Source organism: Amphiprion ocellaris, chromosome 4 (assembly GCF_022539595.1).
Source record: "Amphiprion ocellaris isolate individual 3 ecotype Okinawa chromosome 4, ASM2253959v1, whole genome shotgun sequence".
Taxonomy (NCBI): Eukaryota; Metazoa; Chordata; class Actinopteri; family Pomacentridae; genus Amphiprion; species Amphiprion ocellaris.
The window spans coordinates 5,823,316-5,849,260 of record NC_072769.1 but is presented as its reverse complement, the minus strand read 5'-3'; the positions used below and the strand labels follow the sequence as shown (position 1 = coordinate 5,849,260).

Genomic DNA, 25,945 nt, shown 5'->3' with positions numbered 1-25,945 from the left:
GACTGAACTATACGTGGAGACGAACAGTTGGAAGGAAAAGTTAGAACAGCACACCGATCACATCCTAACTTTAAGAGAAATGGAAAGAGGAAACGGAAAATAAAGGATGGAAAGACTACAGTGGCCAAAAATAAATAATAGCTCACAGTTTGTAGATTCTACCTGAAAAACAGAAAGAAAGAATCAGTGGTGAGTCGGTGCAGACAGGCGAGAGGTTTGGACTTTTTGAATCCGTTTAAAAATCCGGATCCGGCACTCTCCACCATTTCCCTACAGCAGTCTTTTGTCTGTCCTCATCTCCAGTTAGACTCTGAAATTACATCCAAGGAAATAAACAACCTTACATGTAGTTTGGACCAGTTAAAATGGGTTGCATCCATGTTGTTCTCTACACTTAGATCCAAGCTCTAATAACTAAATATTGATGTTTAAATGTCATCAGTTGGTTGTAACTTGGTTTACTCTGCAACCTCCTAACTTGTGTGCATAAAATTAAAACAAACTACTGACTTCCTGTTGACAGGAGTTTAAGCTTGATGTTTTCATCGACGTCCTCCAAATATTCTGAGCCTCACCAACACACGTTCCACAGCCGGCGCTTTAAAGAGACAGTTTTGAAGCAGAAGATGACTTTTCCTCTGCTGGTGCCTTTTTTTCTGCATCTGCACCTGTTTGGAGAAGGAGAAAAGAAAGAAACAGTCCAGTTACATCCACCTCTACTTCTATAGCACCTCCTAAAACCAACAGTAGATGCTGTAGAAAGCAGACATTAAATCAATTGTAGTGCTTTTTATTTCCAACAATCCTAAGTTAAATAAATGAAAAAAAGAGGAGTTGGTTCAATATTGGGATATTTCCTCAGGTGAGAGTCATGTTAACAGCACTGATCTACTTTCAAAAGGACCAAAACACAGATTTCCTCAGTATGAGACGTGTCCCAGTCCCTTATTTTACAGAAGAGACTTTAACTAGCAGGTTTAAACTAGAAGCTGAGTTGAGACGTGCATTCTTGGATTTAATTTAAATCTCTTAATGTCAAGTTGAATTCTGTTCCTCTGAAAATGCACTTAATGGCTCTTCTGGCCTGGATGTGTGTCGCACATTTAATTAAAAGAAATGCATTGGAATTTTGAAAACTGAATATGGAAGTGACTATTTCTGCAAGTCTCAAATCCATTTTCAGAGCAACTGAGTTGTTTCTCCAGCTGCTTTCTGAGTTCTTGAAGTGAAGAAATTCAAGTTCAGTGTCTAGAGGCACTGAGCCAGAAATTTAAAAATAGTTTGAGAATAAAGTGTTTTAGAAATCGGCCTGTGAATGATAAACGAACAAACCCTGTCATATTAAAATTAAACAAATGCTTATTTTTTTATTTTTTTTTTTACAAAAAAAATAATAAATAAAAATACATCAACTGAAACAATGAGGTCGTTGAAATGTGGAACATCAGGAACATTTGAAATCAATCACATGGAGCAAAAGTGTTTTTGTTTCCTGATGTTTAAAATCCTAGAACTACAGCAACAGGATAAGGCAGTTGTGCTGTCTGGAAAACTGGTCCTCAAATACGTTAAGATCCCAGACCCGGGCTCTTCTGGACTCTATCTGGAGTCCCTCATGACAGAATATTCAGCCGTGGATGAAGATCACACCAGCTTGGCCTAAAGCTCCGTCTCCTGCCCCCATCAGAGTGGCTGGAATATATGAAGCTGGGCTGGACTGGGACATCATTCCTGGACTCACTAATATCTGTGGAAAGATGCACAGTAAACATAGTTTACAACAACAAACTACATTTATTTAATGCATCATGGACCACATACATGCATTTAAAATACAGGACATGCATTTGTTTACTTTTAACGCAAAATTCATTTATCAGAATTTATAGCAGAAAGCAGCATTTTCTGGACACAGTTCTGTAAACTAATAATTAACCCTTTGATGCATAGACCACATCAGGAGATACCCATTTTCCATTGGATTTGGGTCACTTTTGACCCAGGTTATGCATCAAAGGGTTAACAAATCTAAAGACACTTTCTACATGACAAACCTGATGGTGCAGTAATAAATCCACATGGATCCTCGTCCTGAGTGAATACATTATTTTATTTCATTAAAAGCTATAATTTAATGTATATTTCATTTATTAATCTAAAGGCGCTGACAATCAGCTGTTTTCTTCTGTTTTTCGTTAGTTTTTTATGATGCGTCTGTCTGCTGTTTTTTACTGTCCACATTCTCCTTCATTTACTTTAGGAGTGAAAATATGAGCTTCAAGGTGAGTTTGTGTTTTAGTGGTGAATGATTAGCTGATGCTAACATTAGCTTGTTGCTGCTTCTATAAACTGAGTGAACTTTGTGCTAACAGGAAACACTTTATTTTGTTCCAAGTAGAATTTCATTTTGTTAGTGGGGTGGTTTCAGAAGCATCAAGTTCTTCCTCTGCTTGTCAGTGCCTTTAGATTTATAAATGAAATGTACATTAAAATGGTAGCAGACAGTTTAGTAGTAGACCTGAAACTAATTAAACATTTCATTTTTTCAATAAGTGTAAAATGACAGATGATGGTCTGGATGTTGTAGTGAGTGTTGAAGTGTTTGGGGACACATGAGGATGTTTGCTGTTTACAGAGGACAGTGTGTGGCTCTGAAAAGAGCCTTGGTGTCGTTCAGCGGGTCCTCGGCTTTACTTGGACTTGGCGACCTTCTCGGTCTTCTTGGGCAGCAGCACAGCCTGGATGTTGGGCAGCACGCCGCCCTGAGCGATGGTCACTCCGCCCAGCAGCTTGTTGAGCTCCTCGTCGTTGCGGACAGCCAGCTGCAGGTGACGGGGGATGATGCGGGTCTTCTTGTTGTCTCTGGCGGCGTTTCCAGCCAGCTCCAGGATCTCAGCGGTCAGGTACTCCAGCACAGCCGCCAGGTAGACGGGAGCGCCGGCACCCACACGCTCCGCGTAGCGGCCCTTCCTCAGCAGCCTGTGGACACGACCGACCGGGAACTGCAGTCCTGCCCGGGAGGAGCGGCTCTTTGCCTTGGCTCTGGCTTTGCCGCCGGTCTTTCCACGTCCAAACACGTTTTAACTCCAACGCTTCTTACGTACAGCAGAAACTAGGATAACGTCAACCAGACAAACTGCAGGTTTATAGTGGAACACAGCTGCTCACTGATTGGTCAGAATGAGTGAAGTGTGATCGTCCAATCAGAGGAGAGCTGTTGACACGTCACTAATGCACAGTTTCAAATAAAACAGTTTAACTGCAGTTTAGTGAAATATGTTTTTAGTTTACTGCAAATAGAATACCGTCTGGAAATAGAAAGAAGCACATTTTATTGATTAAATTATGACACACAAACATATGTAGCAGATTAATAATTCAATTCAAAGTAATGTTGAATCCCACATGCAAAGTGTCAAAACATGTTGAATTATTCTGATTCATTTATTCACATTTTGTTTTGGTTTTTCGGTGTCTGAGGGAGTTAAAACATTTTTTATAGTGCAAGTTTATCTTTATACTCTGAAATTCTTGATGACTTACAATAAACATACTGACATATCTGTGGTTCAAGTCACTTAGTGCATGAGGATATATTTTACAAACACTGCAGCAGAGCAGCAGCAATAAATCAAGTAAAATATAAAAGCAGTTGTTTTCAGCTCCTCAATGAACACTATAAATCCATTAAACCTCTTTCAGCAGAATCTGACTATCTGGAATCATTTCAGATATAAATAAAGGCCATTTAGACTAATAGTAATTACACTGTGACTGGTCAGTATATCATCATATATCAGTGAGAGTGGAGTGTCCACCAATCAGAAAAGAGGTCATTATTTCCCCTGTTAAGTTATTAAACACAAAAATATAATTCTAATTAATGAAATTATAAATAACAGACACATTTGTTATTAACATTGTTTGGGCTGTAAATCAAAAATCAGTACTTTTATGCTTCACACAATTTTCAAACTGACTCTCCTCACAGCTTCATCAAACATTTCAAATTATATCTGTGCATTAGCTTCTATTGTTTCTATTTTATGTATTTAAGTGTACTTTTATGCCAAATACTGTAGGTTTATATATTCAATAAACATATACTGTGTTCTTATTTTCCAGAGTCTTTGTATGCTCTCACATTCATAAGTTCTGGAAATCAAAAATGTTTAATTATTGACAGATGCTGAAGTTCAGCCTGGTTTGATGTATTTAGTAAAACATTTTAGGCCAATAAAATTTAAAATATTTGACAAAATTTTGTTTTTATTTCTTCTAAGCTAAATACATGAATTATAACGTGAAAAGTTCTGGAGAGAAAATACCTGAATTTTTTTCTGTTATTACACTTAAGTTGTTTTATTGTTTTAGAAATTGATTTTCAAAGTTTTATCTTATCTTTATAATTTTACTTTTGTTCTGGTTGCTAATTGTTTGATAGCAGGTTCAGCATTAGGGTGAACTGAGGCCATTTTGAAAGATGCTGTTTAACCCTTTGATGCGCAACATGGGTCAAAAGTAACACCAATCCAATGGAAAATGGGTATCTCCTGACCCACGCTGCGCATCAAAGGGTTAAGAAAATCTGATTTGTACACTATATTTAAACTTTTCCCACAGACAGCTGCAACTGCATTTAATATATATTATATAGTATCAACAAAATAATATCAAATGTCTTCTAAAATTATATTGACAGACTATTTTAACTTTTACATTTTTTCTAGCTTTCTACAAATATATGAAGCTATTATTATTATTATTATTATTATTATTATTATTATTATTATTATTATTATTATTATGTGGGAGGTAGAGCTCTCATAGTGAATCTTTGTGGCTCTTTAAAGAGCCGTGGTGTTCAGGGTAAAGTGGGTCTAAGCTCTCTCTCCATGGATGTGGCGGGCCAGCTGGATGTCTTTGGGCATGATGGTGACCCTCTTGGCGTGGATGGCGCACAGGTTGGTGTCCTCGAAGAGGCCGACCAGGTAAGCCTCGCTGGCCTCCTGCAGAGCCATGACAGCGGAGCTCTGGAAGCGCAGGTCGGTCTTGAAGTCCTGAAATCTCTCTGACGAGGATCAGCAGCTCCGTGGATTTCTGGTAGCGACGGATCTCCCTCAGAACCACGGTACCGGGACGGTAACGGTGAGGCTTCTTCACGCCGCCGGTGGCCGTCCGGGGGCCAGCCTTGATGGCCAGCTGCTTCCTGGGGGGTTTTCCTCCGGTGGATTTCCAGGTGGTCTCCTTGGTTCTGGCCATTCTGCTTCCTCTGTCTTCACTGCTCCGACAGTAAAACTACAAGTAGTGATGGCAGCTGAAGCCTCATCAAGCACCGAGGCTTTCCAGACAAATGTACCGAAAAGATTGAAAGCTTCAGGTCTTTAGTGACATCTGGTGGACAAGTGAAGCCATAGCAACATCTCAAGAGAGCGACTGAAGCCGGAGACTGTTTCGACCCCATGTCAGCAATAAAAGTTCAGAAAAGACTGTGTGGTCATTCATGTGTTTTAATCATTTATACTAAACAATGATTACATCATCACTACACATTAAAATAAATTGTGCTCGTTAGACAGAAGTATAACTGAGTAATTTGGTTAAAGCAGTAAAACATTAGATTTATTTAAAGAAAAACAAAGAAACAAGCAAAAACTAATATGCAGACACACTCACCCAAACTGTAAAACACATTCCAGATGAAACTAAAGAATAAATCTAAATGACAGAATATTAAGTGTTAAATGATGGTTCAGGTTCATTTGGAGCTTTAAGCTTTAAAAAATAAAAAAAATAAACTAGACTAAATGTTGGTATCAGGATAAGAGATTCTTCCTATTTTCCATCTTGTAGACAGTTGCATAGTTAACACTATTTTGGTTACTGAGTGTTGCCGTACTCAGAGTAAGTCTCACGAGATGTGTATAACGTGATCTGGCTCTGTATTCAATAATAATGGATATATCAACACGTTCTCCCTGTGAGCTCTACGTTAATGTTAATAAACCTGAGGTTAAACATTCATTCGGACTCTCCTGTGAATGAAGCTACACAACTGATCACATATTATTCATTTGGACACATTTTTAGCGGACTGTCGGGACTTCCAGTGTTGACAGGCTCACTGGTTTACTGGACATGATTGTCATCATGTCTGGAGTGTCTCAGCATGGATGATGTGTTGTTGCTGCAAGAAAACTCTTGTGTGCACAGCAAACACCACACCTACAAATAACTGTAATTCTGAGACCCATTTAAAAATGAAAAATACAGTTCAGAAATTACAACATCAAATGTAGGAAATGAGAAGCATTCTACCTTATTTGGTGGCATAAGATCAAAACCATCCCAAACCTTTGATCGCTGTTTACTGCTTGTACTTGCCATGAAAATCTCCAAAATCCACCAGATTCTCTCTCCAAATCTGTATCTCTTCACAACCCAACTTCTTAGAAGAATAATGATGCAGCTTATATGGCTTGTACAGCATCAAACCACCCAAAACTGTCAGACCTGCGTCAAGCTGTCGTTGGCTCGGGACGCATTGAAACTTTCTGAGTCGATGAAACGCTTCGAAACATTTTGAAGCGACGAAACGCGAAGTGAAGCAGCGATGACGTCTGAAGCTTGGAACGTCATCGGTCACGTGACAGTGGGGTTTTGATCATAGACTGAATAATAAAGATATATTTTATATACAGTCTATGGTTTTGATAGGAGTTCCAACACAGTGTTTGGAATCACTCTGCTTCAGAGCTCCACAGCCTCGCTATCATTTGCCCATCACTACTGGAGATGGAAGCATGAGAAGAGATGTGTGTTGGGGATCAGCGTCCTCCAGTGGCCACAGTGAGTAACTGCAGTTCTCTGTTGGCACTGCGGTCAGTTCCGGGTTGGCAGCGCAGAGCATCATGGGAATGTGAGTGCTTCTATATAAAGTGTTCAATGAGTGCTTGTGTGATTGTTGTTCAGGTGGTTTTGATGTTTGTGTGACCTAAAATAAAGAGACAGTTCAGAGACAGAAGCTTCTTAAAGCTGACACTAATTAATATTTAGATTCTGGTTGTTTGGTGAGAAAAACTTCTAATTATTGTGAAGCACAAGTGTGCTCAAGAAGAATGACATCTGTTTTCACTCTAAATAATGTTTGTACCCGCAGTAACTCATTAAAGGAACATTCCACATAAAGTACTACTTTATAATCAGTATTAATAGTTTCAAGGGTGTTGGCCTCCCAAAGTACTGTTTGTAGTCTAATACTCATCAATTATTGCAGTATTTTATCCCTAATATTCATCAGTTACTGCAGTATTTTAGCTCTAATACTCATCAGTTACTGCAGTATTTTAGCTCTAATATTCATCAGTTACTGCAGTATTTTATCCCTAATACTCATCAGTTACTGCAGTATACCTTCTCACCATGCAGTTTTAGCATTTAGTTCAGCATGGTGGCACCGAAAAGCACCAGAAAACCTCTGCCCCTTTCTCGTCCATGAGGCTTACAGACATTGGTTCCACCATTACAAAACAAAACCAGACAAGACAAACAAATTAGCTAATGATAGCCACTTACACAGCCTGTCTCACACACCCATCAGTGCTGTGGATTATTAAGAAACGTACGTTGTTCAGGATGTGGTGGAGATGATGGATGTTGAAGTAGCTCAGATGAAGACCTTCAAAACCCTGTCTCTTCATTCCCAGCAACAATGAGATGGAGAATGACAATTCAAGTGGGTCTAATGATTCAGACAGGAGCGATGAAGTACCACAGCCAAATATGGACCCTTCATTGCTTGTCTTGTATCTATTCTCAGATGTATGTTTGGATAAAAGCATCTGCTAAATGAAAGTGTAGAATTGTAGACCCAGGGCAGCAAAATACATCTGTCCAAGAAAAAAACACGTTTTTCCATGATGCATGTGTTTCACAGTATAACTAATACATGGGGTCATGGAGGTGGTTCCTCTACCTGCTCTGGCAAACCATCATGTTGGGTCTTGTCAGCGCATGGCTGATCTACTGCTGTGACTATTAACTACTTGGTGTGCAAAAGCCTCTCCGACACTTCTCTTGGTAAAAAAAAAGAAACAGGCAAACAGGATTTTATTATCCTATGTTAGTGTTTTTTCAGTGTCTCTTTTGAAGAAATAGTACATCGTTCAGGATGTACTGGAGATAATGGATGTTGAAGTAGCTCGGATGAAGAGCTTGAAAACCCTGTCTCTTTGTTCCCACCAACAAAGAGATGGAGAACCTCATGGAGGCTCAGAATTTGCAGTGCTGCGGATTGAATACGTATAATTGGGATAACCGGGAGGGCATCAGGCCAGTTTACCCTGTTACCAACATGGTTTTTGGTCAACTTTTCTTTGATGGTATAATTCAATTCTTTCTACTTGTCCTGAACTCTATGGAAACCCTAGTATTGCTGCTAGGCTGTAAATCCTGGTCTCCTGATCTCATTTATGATTGACTGATCTCATCTATCCCTCCATTTCCAACATGAGTTGGACCGCATACAGCATGGGCCAAAACATGGAAGAGAGAAAGGAGATGAACAACCCAACCCAAGAAATCATCAGTGTCCACACGACATCATCCATGAGTGTGTAACTCTCCATCAACCAGCTTTTCCTTAAAAACACTCCTAGTTTTCAGCTGCAAACAAAATTTCTGTAATCACAAAGCTTTTTTTAAACAAAAATCAAAACAACAACAAAAATAATCACATATTTCAGTAATTCAGTATAAAAGCCTTGAAATCAACTAAAGTTCTATATTTAGCCGAAAAGACAGAAAACTGATTTCCCTTCTTGAGTCATCTGTTCCTCACACAGCTTTGAACTTTGTGTACAGTGGAGTGAAATCAGAGATCCACTGTTAATCCATCTAATGTCTTTGATTAATCAGTAACAACTGATTTAGTCTAAAAACACCAATAACAAATTTTCAGGAGCCGAGGTGACCCTCAAAGTTATTCTCAGTTCTGTTATCAGTTTAAAAACACAAAATTAACTAAAGGAATATAGGAAATCACCACATCTGATAAAGAAAAATAGATTCATCTTCGATAAATCAATTAAACTATCTAAAGTGGCTGATCAGAGGTCCCTCCAAATATCTGACAGTTCACATTTCGGGGTCGAATTTGGAACAAACAATATTATTATTGAAATAAAACCCATTGTACTCCAGCTACAATAAACTTTATCATCCTACAATGAGGTTAAGAGCACCAGCTTCCACTATGTACCAGTCACTGACTACAGCATAACCTGCATGACGCGTGGCTGCAGAGGATCTGCTGGCTGAACCATCTGTGTATGAAATTAAACTTTGGAATCGTATTCTGCATCAGGTCAAGTTTAGGTGATGTCCCACAGCATATATTTCCTCCTCCTCCTCTTCCTCCTTCCTCCTCTTCCTCCTCCTCCTCCTCCTCCCACTTCCTCCTCCTCCTTCCTCCTTCTCCCCCTCCTCCTCCTTCCTCCTTCTCCCCCTCCTCCTCCTTCCTCCTCCTCCTCCTCCTTCCTCCTTCTCCCCCTCCTCCTCTTCCCCCTCGTCCTCCTCCTCCTCTTCCTCCTCCTCCTCCTCCTCCCACCTCTTCCTCCTCCTCCTCCTCCTCCTCCTCCCACTTCCTCCTCCTCGTCTTCCTCCTCCTCCTCCTCTTCCTCCTCCTCGTCTTCCTCCTCTTCCTCCTCCTACTTCTTCCTCCTCCTCCTCCTCCTCTTCCTCCTCTTCCTCCTCCTCCCACTTCCTCCTCCTCCTCCCACTTCTTCCTCCTCCTCTTCCTCCTCCCACTTCCTCCTCCTCGTCTTCCTCCTCCTCCTCCTCTTCCTCCTCCTCGTCTTCCTCCTCCTCCTCCCACTTCCTCCTCCTCCTCTTCCTCCTCTTCCTCCTCCTCCCACTTCCTCCTCCTCCTCTTCCTCCTCTTCCTCCTCCTCCCACTTCTTCCTCCTCCTGCTCCTCCTCCTCCTCCTCCCACTTCTTCCTCCTCCTGCTCCTCCTCCTCCTCCTTCCTCCTCCTCCTGCTCCTTTACAGTAAACAACAAATGCAACAAAACAGATAAAAACCATACATAAAGATTCAGCGTCCTTCACCCACTGCTTCATTCCCCTTTCTGTTGTCTGCAGTTGCTAGGCTCTCTACATCCTTCTCCACTTCAGCAGTCCTCTTCTTAGTCTACACCAGGGCAATTCAGTTAAAAATTCACTCGGGCCAGGTTTTCAGAGTAAAGACATGAGCTGGGCCGGACATTTTTAGCAGACAGTGAGCAAAGGTAACCATTTAAAATAAACACAAATAGATAAGATAGCAAACACACTGGATGTTTATGAACGCATTACCACATCCAAAAGGACACAAACACAGTAGAAGAGCAGTACTTAAACTAAACCTGTGCTGAAATACTGCTTCTTTAAATTTTACATTTCAAACACATAACTTCAACACATTTTGATAGGTAAATACAAGCATATGTTAAGGCGCATGTGAACATAAAAACAAAGTGCAGATTAAAAACACCATCTTTTATTTTGGTCACATCTGAAAGTGCATAAAAAAAGTAACTTGCTTAACAGTGACTTTTCAGAACTTGAGGCATTTTTCTTCTTTTGAAATAACAAAAAACAGAGTTTGTCCCTGTCCATGTTTGGTCTCATCTGAGACAGTCACAACTTCAGTGCATATAATCAAAAAAAATAAACACTGGGCACAGTGAAACAGTTACTATCCCTTTGAAATAAAATAAAGCTGACATCAAAGTACAACTAAGTGAAATAACTATGAAAACAAATGTCTTTCTTAAATATTAAACCTGTAAGTGAACAGAAAATAGTCACATAAATACATAAAACTACATTTAGTGCCTGCTGCAGCACGCTGCTTTGTTGCACTGAACATTAGGCATTACATCTGAACTTGTGTAGATGTGTGTTCAACACTTCCCTTGTTGATATTTCTAGTGGGAGAAATGACACCTGTTGTTTTGAACAAGAGAACGGATGTTTGGCTCATAAGATGTAAATGCAATATAAAGGCAGTGGTGAAGAGTACTGTCAGTCAGAGAGCAACGAGAGCTGTTTTTATTTTATCATGTTCATGTGTGAAAAGCTTGATTCACATGTGTATGTTGACCCAGACATACTGAGCAAGTGGACTGCAACTTTCTTAATGATAGGGAACTGGTGCACATTGACCTTACACCTAACCCTAACCCTGCAGATGTTTGAAGTGTCAGACAGAGGCACCTGTTTGATAGCAGATATCACACTCGTCTTAACTTTATCGTTGGTTAAAACTTCATCCACGACAGTCAACATGCAGTCCTTCACAGTTTCTGAGTCTGTGAATGGCCTCTTTTTCTTTGCCAAGATCCATGACACACGAAGGGAAGCTGCTGCGGTCCTTTCCTGAGCTGTGCACGTCAGTCCACGCAGGATTTAACCGACGGTTTTCTTTGCCAATTTGTTGTTTCAGGGTAGAAAAAGACATGCTGCTATTTTTACCTGTATAGAACTGCTAATGTTAACTTTTCAAAAGCGCCTCCTCAACAACACAATGCATTGTGGGTTAGTTGCTAGATTACGGTAAGTGTTGCATTCAATGTTTGTAATAATGTTGGAATTTTTGTAAGAACTTGTCAGTGTCACTAAAAGATGTTTTTCTCGGACCCAAGTCCCAATCACTCGAGGGTTGCTTTCGGGCTGCACGTGGCCCGCAGGCCACTAATTAGATAGGGCTGGTCTACACGGTATACATTTGTATCATATTCAGAAAGAGGAGCCCTACCAGTGGTATTTACCTGATCACTAAAGTCTTCTGTAAGATTAGGCCAATTGCTTATGCTAGCCGGGGTTTGAGGCCCACAGAACGCAATATGTTGAACTATAGTTCAATGAAACTGGAGTTTTTGGCACTCAAGTGGGCAATGACTGAGAAATTCAGGGAGTACCTGCTGGGTCATAAATGTGTTGTCTACACGGATAACAACCCACTCAGTCACTTGTCCTCTGCAAAGCTAGGTGCCACGGAACAACGTTGGGCAGCGCAACTGGCATCCTTTGACTTTGACATAAAGTATCGCTCCGGGCGGAGTAACAAGAACGCTGATGCACTCTCCCGTCAGCACCAACCCGGAGTACAGGATCTGGAGGTCATGCTTCCTGGTACCTCTCTTCCTCTACCCCTACAGCAAGCTCTGCAGCGGAAAGGACCAGCGGTAACACAAACTGTTGTTGTGGCCTTGCCGCAACATTCACCTGCTAATGTTTATGCTTTACAACAGGCTGACCCCGTCATACAGGAAATCTTGGTCTTTTGGAGACGGAAGCAGCATCCCGACTATGAGCAGTGGAAGCAGATGTCGCAGCCTGCGTTGGCATTACTGCGACAGTGGGACCGACTGGTTGAGGACAGTGGTATTTTGTACCGCCAGGTCCTTCGCCCTGATGGAGCTGAAGCAGTCTTGCAATTACTGCTGCCTGCTGTTTTAAAGGAGGAGGTGTTGAACCAGGTCCACCAGCAGCACGGCCATCAAGGTGTAGAGAGGACATTAGAATTGCTACGGGCTCGGTGTTACTGGCCAGGTATGTCCTCAGATGTGGCCCAGTGGATTCAGGCATGTGATAGGTGCCAGGTTGCTAAGGATACTCAGCCAGGTGCTCATAGCTTCATGGGACATTTGCTAGCTTCTCGACCAAATGAGATCCTGGCCATCGATTACACCATGTTGGAACCTTCTCGTAATGGACTTGAGAATGTCCTTGTTATGACTGATGTTTTCAGCAAGTATACACTGGCGGTCCCCACTCGTGACCAACTAGCGTCCACTGTAGCTCAGGTTCTGGTAGTAGAATGGTTCTCGAAGTTTGGGGTTCCTGCCCGCATTCATTCGGACCAGGGCCGCAACTTTGAGAGCTCCCTTATTCAACAGCTTTGTAACCTGTATGGCATTGAGAAGTCGCGTACGACTCCATACCATCCAGCTGGCAATGGCCAATGCGAGCGTTTCAATCGGACACTCCACAACTTACTGCGCACCTTGCCAGTGTCTCGGAAGAGAGACTGGAGTTCCTGCCTCCCGCAGGTACTTTACTCCTACAATTCCACTCCCCACCAGGCAACTGGTGAGTCTCCATTCTTCCTGATGTTTGGACAAGAACCTAGACTACCAGTTGATTTCTTGTTAGGTAGAGTTCAGGACCCTGTTGGTGGCAGTATCCACGAGTGGATTCAGGAGCACCAGACCCGCCTACAGATAGCCTTTGAGGGTGCCAGAGAGCGGCTGAAGGTTGCAGCTGAGCGGCGAAAGAATAATTTTGATCAGCACGTGCGAGATATACCACTGAAAGAGGGCCAGTTAGTGTGGCTATGTGATTGTACTACCCGGGGGCGGCACAAGATTAAGGATCTCTATAGCTCAGTGGTGTATAAAGTCCTAAAGGCTCCAAGAGAAGGAGGATCCGTTTACACCATTGCACCGGTACATGATCAGGTGAAGGCCCGGCAAGTAAATCGGGCACTGTTGAAGCCGGTGGTTGGAGTAGACTCCTCTGGGGATGCCGCTCCTCCTCACCCACCTTTCTCTGATGAACAGTACTTGGAGGATGAGATGCCCTATGATTTAGCATGGAGGCAGGAAGCTCCTGCAGTGTTTCCCAGTGACACAGCTGCAGTAATTCCAACACCTCAATTACCGCTCCCATTATTCGACCAGGACCCTGCAGTGCCAGGTCCTTTGGCAGCGCCCACTGCAGTGGCAGTAGATCAGCCGTCGGTTCCAGGGACTGCCTCGCCTACTGTTCATCCAAACTCTATGGAGATCACAGTTCGGCGGACAGCGCGGTCTAATGCTGGCCAGCATCCTAATGTCCACCACCTCCCGAGGTCTGTGGGACAAGTGACACCAGGTGCTGCAAATACCCCTGGCGCAGTGTCCAATGCTGTCACTGCTCTTTTCCGCCCATGGAGTTAACTTGTAGGGAGGAGGTTGCCTCGTTAATCGTCGGGGCGACAATTCAAGAAGTGGGGGTAGACTGTAGCAGGATAGTCCTGCCCAAGGTCTGTGTCTGTGTTCTTCTAGGCTGCACGGGGCCATAAGCCAATCGGGGCACGCCCACCAGCTATAAAAGCTGGGGAGCGGCCCTCTATACGTTCTCTCTCTCTCTCTCTCTCTCTCGCTGAGGCTGAAGCCACGCCCCCTTCCGGTTGCTCGCCCTGGTTTGTTACCGGTGTTTAGAACTTCCGGCGTGTTATCTTGATTGGCGTCGGGTAGCTACGTTTAGTGTTACCAACGGTAGGTTGTATTGCTCCTTTTGTCTGGTTTATTCCAGCCAGCAGCCTGCCTGTTTGGTAAAATGTTCACTGCAATTGTAGGAAGCTACAGCGGCTGGAGCGGCTCCTGACGTGCTCTCCCTTGTGTGTATGTGTGTGTGTGCCACGCAGCTGCCCAGAGGTATGCTCGTTTTTTTGATGTTGAACATAATGAATTGCCACATTCTTCTAACACAGCCTTTCTGTTGTGTCCCCATGCTGTTTAGTGGCAGCGCCAAGGACCCGCTGCTGTTTTGCCTTGCTGTTGTTTTGCTCCACTTTGGCCATGTATCTGTGATGGGCTTGCTATACGGCTAACTGCAGCTAGCCTCCGTTATTTCTCTGCCTCATTGGCCTGGTCTGCTTCCCCTCGGCGTCGGCCGGGTTAGACCAGGCAGCTTGGGAGTTGGATTTCCTTTGGAATTGAATATTTATGTTGTTTTTAACATTTGTACTTTTTGTGTTTTTATTTGTGTCCACGTGGGGACACAGCTTTATGGGTGGATATTATTTGGGGTTTAGTTTCTTTTTGTTTGGCCTTATGGCCTATATTGGTTTGATTAATTAAGATCAATTTTCTATTTTATTTGTTATTTGGTTAGCTGTGTCTAAAGGATTGGTTTAGTTTCTTTTTTTACTTTGAACTTTAAATGTCCGTGATTCTTGGTATTTTTTGGTATTTTGTATTCTGGGTTTAAATGTTTCTTTTGTGATGTTTAGTTTATAGGATTTTTGTTCTTGTTTATAGTTTAATTTTTTACTTTGTTTATTGTTTATTTTGTGTTCCCACTAATCCCCCTTTTGTTTGGTTTCAGAGGCTGAGCACCTGTGGCAGGGAACGTGGTGTCGTCGGTGGTGGTATCCCTCCCCGTGTGATGTGTGAACCCTGGGTATTTTTCATTTAATCCATCGTGTGTGTGTGTGTGTGTGTGTGTGTGTGTGTGTGTGTGTGTGTGTGTGTGTGTGTGTGTGTGTGTGTGTGTGTGTGTGTGTGTGTGTGTGATTTTATTCACCTGGTGACCTCTCCCTGGGCCCTGTTCCTCCCCTCCGGTGATACATCCGGCCACGTGGTAAGCAACAGCCTCTGCCCCTTTGCACCTCCCTCCCTTTGTTTTATCTAGTTGTTTTAATTAATTTTAACTTGATTGTCAATAAAATTTGATTACTTAATTGAGCGACCACGTCTCTTGCCTGGTGGTATACGGACCTGTGTGCCTCAGATAAATTATTAAGAGGTAGAACTGTCCTTGGGGGTGTCCCCCCCCCCCCCCCCAAATGGTGGCTTTACGGCTCTTAGCTTTTAAGAGCTACTGGGCAATTTGACCCTGGCCCTAGCTCTAAGCGCTCCCCGTATTCTGCAGCCCTCCTAGCTTGCTGCTACTACACTCGCCACAATCGATTACCATTTATTAACGTTCATCTGCAAAGATCAAACTTGGAGCAGGATCCATTTGGTTACACTTTCAGAAGGCCTGATTAGAGCTGGAACTCAACAAAAAAGAACTGCATCTAGGCAGGACGTGACAGAAATTCAAAAGACCATTATTTGTTGTCCTTGCCATAGATTCAAGACCTTTATTTATCACAAACACAATTATATATAGGACAACGCGCAATGAAATGCATTGTGCACCTTTTCTGGACTGAAACAATAAAAATAATAAGAACAAAGAATAAAAACACACAAGGAATAAATATTTAAGTAACCATGCACAGTCACACTCTGCCACTGGCTGCTTCAAAACCCCTCGACTCTGCGTTGTGTAGTTTTTAAAGAAAGAAGTCGGAAGGCTGGAACGTCTTCTTTGTGCCGTTTATTCTGGTAAAATAAGGAAACCTCTGGTCTGTGGGTGCAGTCCTCTCGTGCACAGCACACTAAAGAAAGGAGCGCGTTCATGAAGCTCATGCTCGCTACATAGCTCACGGAGTGTCTCATACTCCCTAATTAAATGTCCAAACACATAAAACATGAAATATATGTGACCACACTCCAGTCAGCACCTGAGTCGATCATAGTGTACATGTACTCATAAAATAGACAAAAGAACAACAAGAAGGAAACCATTTATGGTCCCGTGCTGTGCTCTCTCCCCTATTGATCCAGCAGTAGATTCTACACTCACACCTCTTGACCCAGATTCTGAAGTTACCCTCACTCTCATTCCTGTTACCATCTCTATCGTTCTATTAGAATATTCAGTGATGTTATTAGTTTTTATTAAATAGGGTTACTTGGAACTGGAATATAAGGCTCGAGTGCAGGGTATCAGACACAGAATAAAGGCTTTTATTTTACAAACAGGATAATACAAGGGAAGAGAACTACAGAAGTCACTAAAGGACTACAAGCAGAAGTGACAACAAGTCACAACTTGAAAACTATGGAAAAATAGGACTAGGAACGAGAGCCCTCTAGCGGGTTGGCAGAGAATGAACGCCAATCAAAATATAAATAAACTAAACTTAAACTTAAAATTCAGCTGAAAATATCCTCAGTGTGACTATAGAGAGAAGCACATAAACATGATGTCATTTGTCCTGGGAGGAACTGAATGAAACAAATCTGCAGCACTTCTCCAGTCTGGATATTGAATGTGTATATAGCCATTAAAACCTCTTTAATCTTCCTTTTTATGAATAAATGTGACTATTTGACCACAACCAACATAAGGCCAACATGTGATAGACAGAGACTGTTTTTGCACATGGAATGACACTGATGTTTGTTATTGAAAACTTATTCAGACCTGAGGTGTAATAAACTCAGTGAAGTCAATCTGTCATTTCCAATTTCTGCTGCTCACTTATTTCTTCATCAAAATTGCTGACTCCTTATTGGAGGATCCTAGAAATGATGATGAAGCTTTTTGGTAGATCTTCCAATCACATCTACTTACCAAAGTCACACCAGGTCACCTGTTTGATTGCATGCAGATACATGGATGGTCCACAACATTAAACCAGCTGACTGATCATCTCCTTATAAAGGCTCAGTTCTGGAAGCTGGTTTATTGGAAGATCTGAGAGACTTTAACAAACTGGACCAGAACATCTCCAGAACAGCAGGAGTTCTGCAGCGACTCCAGGCCTCAACCAATCACAGCTGTTCTGGGTGCAGGTTGTGGTGAATCACTTCCTACTTTTTGTTGAATTAGTTGTAAATGAGCTGCATTGTACTGATGGAGGTTGTTGTGGTTCCTCTGGTAGAGAACTCATGGATCTGAGAGACAACACGATGCAGAGCTACTGTCGGTTCTTCTTCTAACCAGGGAGGTTCTACAGAGACAGTATTTCAGAACGACAACACTGTGCTGCTCTGGTTTGAACTATTTCTGTACAAGGACTTACTGTCAGCTGTGATGCAGCATCTACACTCTTAAGAAATTTGCCTGTAAATTTACAGTAAAGAGCTGGCAGCTAAAGTTTCCAGCATGACACTGTTATTCTACAGTAAACCTACTGCACTCTATAACAACAGTATATTACTGTAGAAAATATTACAGTATTATGCTGTTTAAAGAATCAGCTTTACAGTATATTACTGTCAGCTTTTTGATGTCGTATACTTTTATTTTACTGTTGCTACTGTAATCTTCATCAACAGTTTATTCCTGAAAAATGGGTATCAGAGAATGTGATAATATACAATGTGATAAAATTGTTCAAAGCTAATGATTTAAAAATGTCATCTCAAAATGAAAAACCCTGAAAAATGCTGGCATAGAAAGACAAGAGACGACTTTTCAACATTAGACTTTTACTGAAGTCAGTGCACTATCAAACACCTTTCAGTAACTGACAGGTTTAAACCCATTAATATTTCATAACATACAGTCAATTCTTCATCCTGAACGGGTGATCAATTTGCATGTTCTTTTCCAAAAGATGGGACTATTACATTGAAATTACTTAATTTCTGCATCAAACACATTCAGTAGCTAACTAATTTCAAATCAAGTCTTGTAAAATAAAATCTGTCAGAATAATTAATGTTGTTAAACAGGCTGGTTGTCTACAATCCTTATAAAACACTGCATATCACACTTTAGGTACCCTACCTTCAGAACCAGTCGTTCATAACTCATGATCATGCGCTATCAACAGCAAGTCAAGGAACAAACCTAGAACTTTAGAAGTGAGACAACAGCACTGAAATATATTGAACTGAACAGAATAGAACACAGTGCTGAGACTTGTCACCTTAAAACGACAACACGAACATCTGGTTGCAGACGGGTCTTTTCATGGTCAAAGTGAGGTCCTGTGTGGAGATGTGCTGTGGGTTTACATAAAGCCCAAGTCAAAGTTCATAAGTCTTTTTTCATAAGGTGATGATTCACAGTTGCTGCCTCTTTGTAGACCAGCTTCCCCGACTTCTGGCTGGCCTTTGTTCCCCTCTTGAGGTTGATACCAGTGAAGCATCTACAATGTAATGACAGAGAAACAATACATTAGGGCAGTAGGCAAAGATCACTTGAACTTAATATGAAACCTGTCACATTCACCAAAGAAACCTTTTCAGATGTGCTGTGATAATGAACTCTGTGTCTCATAATGTTGAGTATGATCTCATTTTGACAAACTATTTCATTTTATCATAGCAGAAACAAACATGATACGCCACACCAGTGTTGCCATTATAACAGTATCTGAGATTCACTTTGGTTTGAGGCATTTGGAGACATTTGCATCCTTGAATAATGTAGACAGCATTCAGTTATTATTGCATTCACTTTTTGAATTCTTGTGTGTAAACTTCAAAATGTTGAAAAGAATGGTGATTACAATGCTGTCCTTCAATGATTTCCAAACAGCATATTTAATGGAAAATGAATAGCATTTCAATTTCATGACACCTAATGACAATGATAACACATTCCTCAAGGACACTAATGCATCCCAAATATTCACACCAAAATGGAAAGAAAATCAAAGCATTACCATTGCATCCTCTTTCAGCAACACATCAAGATTGTGAAGGCCAATTTAGGTATTTTTGAAGTAAGACCATTGTGTCTATTGATAAATACAATGCACTGATTGCAAAACAATGAAGACAGAAGTGGAAGTGCCACCTAAACGCAGGCTATTGCAGTTTCAAATTGCTGATATGGTTAATATGGCTGAAATGTCAACATATCTGCCCTCATCGATTTTAGAATCTGGAGAACTACATAGGTCTTTACAACAAGACACAAAAACAGAAACAGATGAAACATTGCCATCTATCTTGGTTAAATGATGAACAATGCCTACCTGCATCATTGAATAGTTCTGGATAGATTTAGAGCTAAGGGCAACGCTTAAACTGGAAAAACCTCCAAGAAGAGGTGAAGACAGCTTCAGAAATGTTTGCATTATCCAGCTTCTGAGCACATGTGCAAACAAAGTGCAGCCCTCCCCCATGTCTTTCTCCCTCTGTATCCCATTCTCTTTACGGAGATGATCAGACATGTACTGTGGATGGGGTTTGCCTCATATTTCCTAATTTCATCTGCAAGAATTTGGATCATTTATGTTGCTTGTCAGGATCAGGTCTCCTGCTGTTAGGAGCGGAGGACTACATTGCTTCTAGCATTTTGTCCCATGGAACTGTAAATGTTTCCTGCCATTTACTGGATATGTTGGTTGATTGGCTTACCCTCAAAGTAGAAGCTGATGATGACCGATGTAATGAAGGTCAGCTTCATTGCCCATATGGAGTTCACATTCTGGGACACAAGACAATGACTGGTTGATGGGTTTAATGAGTGTGGTTTTGGGGCTGGCATGTGCTGTTTGGTGACTTCTCCTCACAGCATTGGGTGAAAACCCTGGGGAGGCCTACAAGACAGAAAATAACTGTTTTAGTACCAAAGTGAAGTGATTGGACTAGTGATGGGTAGATGAAGCCTCATGAGGTGTTGCAGCACATTGCGCCAACTGTATTGATACTGTCAGTACTGTGTCAGTGTTGCTCAATACTGACACCTGCTGGATCTTAAAAATCATTACAGGCAACCGAGTTGACACACTCAACTGACATGAGAATCACAATCACCTTTATTGCCAAGTAAGTGGGTTTACACAAACTAGGAATTTGTTTCAGTAAATAGTGCAACAAAGAACATAAAAGATAGAACATAAAAGTGAAATTATGATACTACTATAATAAAGAAATAATAATAATAATAAATAAAGCAAGCAAAAAGGGTTGTCATCACAGAATAGTGCAAACAGAATGTGCAAATAGAATGGTGTATCCAGAATGAGTGCAAGTAAAAATAATAAAATGACTGCTAAGTGGAGGTTATTTAATGGTTCATCAGTCCAACAGCAGAGGGGAAGAAACTGTTTTTATGGTGGGAGGTTCTGGTCCATATGGACCGTAGCCTCCTACCTGAGGGAAGTGACTCCAAAAGTTCGTGTCCGGGGTGAGAAGGATCAGCTGCGATCCGGTCCCGAGTCTTGGAGACGTCCAGGTCCTGGAGAGATGGGAGGCTGCAGCCCATCACCTTCTCAGCAGAGCTACAATGCTCTGAAGTCTGTCCCTGGCAGTGGCCCCAGTGACCACATGGTGATGAAGAGGTGAGGATGGACTCCATGATGGTGGTGTAGAACTGTGCCATCACCTCAGGTAGCAGCTTGAGTTTCCTAAGCTGCCGCAGGAACTGCATCCTCTGCTGAGCCTTCTGGATGAGGGAGCTGATGGTCGGCTCCACCTGAGGTCCTGGTGATGGTGGAGCCCAGGAAGAACAAAGCGTCCACAGTGGTGACGGGGTGTCAGTCAGGGTGATGGGGGGCAAAGAGGCTGGGGCTTTCCTGAAGTCGATCCTCATCTCCACTGTCTTCTGAGCGTTGAGCTCCAAGTGGTAAATACTGATTTAATGACCTAGTATATAGAATAATATAACTTAAGTTATTGCATTTTATATTGTATAATGTCACATCTTAATTTAAGTTTAAAATATCTTTACACACATTCACATCAATAAATGATGTGAATGTGTGTCATAACGTGAAAATCAAAGTGAAAGTGTTGTGAATGTGAGGATGTTTATGTACTTGTCTTTGAGGCAGGGAGGGGATTTTTTTAAATGAATTTTTTATTTAAAAAAAAAAAGAAAAAGAAAAAGGTTTTCCAAGGTCTTGGCATTTCAGGATTTGAGTTCTGATAGAGCAAGTGGAAACTGGGAGGAGCAGGATGAAACAACAAAGGAATAAAAACAAATTTGCCGATATAAGATCAAAATACTCCCACACGGTGGAAACCTTTCTTTTTCTTTCAGGCTCCAAAATGAAGCGAAGAATTGCACTTCAAAAGATCTGTGATTCTTTTGGCAGAATGTGTCCCGTTGACAGACTCGCTTCCTTATAAACACAGTTTGACGCCTCAGTGACCGGAAACAGCAGGTGTATCAGTCATGTGACTTTCTCAAAGTGATATGCGCACCGATACGGGGTTTCACTCTATGAGCTTGACACATGCGCCGATGCATCGGTGTTGCCAGACCCATCACTAATTTTTAGAAAATATTTACAAGAATTTTCTTGCCAAATTTGGGGGATTTTTTTTAAAATAAAACTTTTAAGGGAAACTTTTAAGGAATTATTGGAATTTTCTTCCTGAAGGTTTTGCAAATTTTCAGAAATTTGGGGAATTTTTTGCTGAATTTTTGGATTTTTTTCAGACAAGGAAACTATGTTTTTTGGTGCCTGTAAATGAAGACAACAGGGGGGTTAAGAAACATTTTTAACATTTCTTTTTTGTCCACCAAAAAATGTTCAGAGATTTCCCAAAAAGGTTGAAAATGTGGACATCAGAAGTTTCACTGTGAAAATAAATTTTTTTCCCCACATTTTCAAACTTTAAAACGGGTCAATTTTGACCCGCAGGACGACACGAGGGTTAAGTACTGAGGAAAATAATATTGGAAAAAACACTGATGTTCAGTTTTGAATATCTAATGTTTTGCTGAGTTTTACAATGTGGTGTTTAGTCAAATAGCAAGTTATCTACCTGCTTATTTTGGCTTTTTCTTCTGTAAAATGCTTTTTGTTAATAGAAAAAGAAATTATTCTAAGTTCGGTCCTACAGATCGCACAGTTCTGATGCAGCTGAAAGTGGATGAGCAGCTCTGCAGATAAAGTGTGTCTCTTAAAAGAGCTGTTGTGTGTTGGATTGTGTTGTTTACTTGGAGCTGGTGGACTTGGTGACAGGCCGCACGGAAATACGACTGTACAGCCCCCCGTCTGTTATTGGCTGAGCTGCTGGCTTCTGGTTTCCATGGAGACGACGTACAAAGCTGCTGATCACTACAGATGTCTCCAATGCAGCAATCAGCAGGTGGAGCAGATCAGACAGGAAAGGGAGAGAGAGGAGAGACAGAGAGGGAGACAGGCAGACAGAGGGATAGACAGATCAAGACAGACAGACAGATGCACAGGGGAAAGGAGGGAGAAAGACGGGCTGGAGCCGGGATCATGACAGGTAAAAGCCATAATAATCACATGACATAGTAAATCTGATTTTCCTTGCCAGTTTATGTAAAAATATTTACTTTTGTTCTGTTACATTCATTTGCTGACTCATCATGTTATTTCCTCTAATTAATTTCTGTTGTTGTATATTTTTGACATCAGTTTGCTGTACAAAGCACATGAAGTCTGTTATGCTGCTTCTGCTTCAATGAATAATCCCGAATAAACAAATGTGAAACATACTTTGAATGGTTTCATTTGTGTAACTTGAAATGGTTAACTATAAAATAATACAACCATGCACACAGAAATCCTCACAGAATACACAGTGATAGCACCTCGTGGGTATTCAAAGGTAAAGTTATGGCAACATGACCCCTTCTGCAAGAGGCTGCTTAAAAATAATACAGACTCAAAGTTTTTATCTGAATCATAATCCAAGGATCTCTTTACCAACAGACTATGAAACAAAATTTTAGTGTTGAGCAGAGAAAATGTGTGTAACTGACATTATTGACAAAATCAAAGAAAGTGTATACAATTTTCAGTTTTGGCCAACAAACTGGATAACAATGGTAGTGATCACTGCTGAATAACTAGAGACATGGTGAGCTCTGTGGTTTTGTAAGTTGTATAACTATGATAAAATCTGACCAGGGCTGCACAGTGACTTCACTCAAAAATATAATTTGTTGGACTTACTTAATACAGTTGTGTCAACAATTTCCACTAAACTGAGTTGTGTTAGACCTAATTTAATAATAGTATTAATGTGACAAGAACGACATTGTGTACAACCAACAAGACTACATTGAATAATTTTAACATTATCTGATCAAGTTAGACCTAATTAACAGATCTGTGTTCAGCCAATTTAACTGTTGGACTTCTGTTACTCAGCTGGATTTAGAAAGAGCAATTAAGCCACACTTTGTAGTTCCAATTTAAGATTTAAATAAGTGGCATTTTGTTTACTCAGTTGGATTTCATTGTTATAATGACAGTAGTTTCAAGTAGGTTTACTAAAACTGATTATGTCAACAATTTCCACACAGTGTAGTTAAATAAATCTTGAAAAAAATTGTTTTTAACCAGACATAATGATTTATGAAAAAGTACCAACTCATTCCTCCAGTGAATAAAATTAGGGATAGATTTAAAGAAACGACATTTGTGAATATACTGCTTAGTTAGTAAAAGTATGTTATTAATCCCATAGTTTATAAATTCGTTATTTGTTAAAATACCAAACATGACATCATTTATAGAAAATTTGTCAAAATGAATCCCTTGAGATCGAAGCCAATACTGTAAATCAAGCCAAAATACTTGTATTACTTCACACTTGAACAATAAATGATCTAGATCTTCATCCTCCCTGACACAAAATACACATTTACCAACCTCCATTTTGAATCTTCGTTTTAAGAATTCATTGATTGGATAAAATTTATTAATGATTTTAAAATGTATTTCTTTTGTTTTAGAGGGGATAGGAAAAGTCAAATATTTGCATCTTATCTCTTTAATTTGTTCTTTTGGGAAATCCTGAAGTATATAATGTCTCCTAGGGACAGGCGTGACATAATACTTAAGTAAACAATGTCTTATAAATTTGTTATTGCAATTTCGACTGGACAACTGAATGCCATCAATAGAAATATTCCTCATGACTGGCTCAACCTTAGAATAAAGTAGGTCTTGTTTTATCATATTAATAAGAGATTGTGGGAATGCTTTGACAATCTGTCTATATTTTCTTATAGTGCAATTGATTTGAAACTTTTGACAAAATTCGTTATGTTGCAAAATGTGACCCTTTTCATTCATGAAATGAGAAAAAGCCCAAACTCCCTTTGAAAACCACTCATCAATGTAAATCGATTTTCTATTGATAAGAACATATCTGTTGTTCCAAATAGGGGTATTGTGGGGAGTAAAGTTATGACTGAAGATAAGTTTCCAGTAAAGAAGGTGTTGAGTTGTAATTATTTAATCAGCTATTTAAAACACACAAGACTGTCCCAACGCGGGTTCCGTACTTTCTTGCACATGCGCAGTTCGACCGAGAAAGACGTGACATTTCGAGGATCCATGTCGCAGTGAAGCTGACTGAATCGTCTTTTCAAGCCATGGCCAATCTTTGTGGTAAGTACACAAATTATTAAACAAAATGATCTGTGCTGCATGCGACGCATGAGAGGATGAGTGTTTTTGATTTTTGTACATTCGGTCATTTAATTTGACGTTGGAGTTGTAAAGCTGTGAATTGCTAGCTTAACTTGCACTGTTAAATGATTGGAATTAACCCCCTCAGACCCTGCTACATTTGCAGGGGCATCGTATTTTGGCTTTCCTGTACTATAATGCTTAATTGTGCTCAACTTAAGCAGCTTTCACGTAGGACGCTTCACCGTCGCCGCCACACTTTGAAACCCATTCATGTGTATTGCTTGCACCGCGCAACAACGATATGCCGCTGTACCGAGCAAAGTGCAGCACGCAGGTCGGTGAAGATCGCGCGCTCGCTGCGATCAAAGTTCAACTTTGTTCAACTTTGAACCCTCCGCGTCATTACGTAGGAACGCAAGGGCCAAGTGGAGGAAAAGGAGGAACACTGGGTGTCTGAATTCCCCGAAATATAAAACGCAACTTTGCAGTTGTACTGAAAAAAAGTTTTCCTAATAGCAAGGACAGTGCACAAGATCTTACTATGTAAGGTGCTATGAGATTACTTATGTTGTGAATTGAGGCTATATACATGACATTTAACTGAATTTAATAGTGCCATCACTTGCTGTGTACTTGCAGAGGCTAGTGCTAAAGTTTTCTAGTTACCACGGGATAAATACATCTTCACCATTGAAGTTTTGCATCAAACTGAAAGTTTCCAGTTTGCAAGCCCAGTGACGTTGCTCCGCTGGACGGTTTTGAAAACTCTGCTAATTTTGCTCGCTCATCTGCGACTCTCCTGGAGCTGTGTGCTGAAGCCAGCGGCGAGCGCAGCGCATGGCCGTGATCTACTATACTATCCTATACTGTACTTATTACTATTCATGTTACTACTACTACTTAGGACTATTTATTTTTCAACGACAATACTTATTTATTATATTTTTTAGGCCCTAATATCAAATAAGTAGGGGAAATCAATAAAACATAGCC

The 25,945-nt window shown here is 40.9% G+C and overlaps 1 protein-coding gene and 1 pseudogene across 1 annotated transcript; both read right to left on the bottom strand.

The window, feature by feature from the left end:
- Nucleotides 1-2,206: 2,206 nt before the first annotated feature.
- On the bottom strand, nucleotides 2,207-3,080 carry LOC111570799 (histone H2A-like; the record flags this gene model as incomplete). Its single annotated transcript, XM_023273736.3, has 1 exon — nucleotides 2,207-3,080. A coding segment is annotated over one exon (390 nt), but the record flags the coding sequence as incomplete, so codon positions are not given.
- A 1,530-nt stretch (nucleotides 3,081-4,610) lies between these two features.
- On the bottom strand, nucleotides 4,611-6,742 carry LOC129348795 (histone H3-like; annotated as a pseudogene).
- Nucleotides 6,743-25,945: the final 19,203 nt, after the last annotated feature.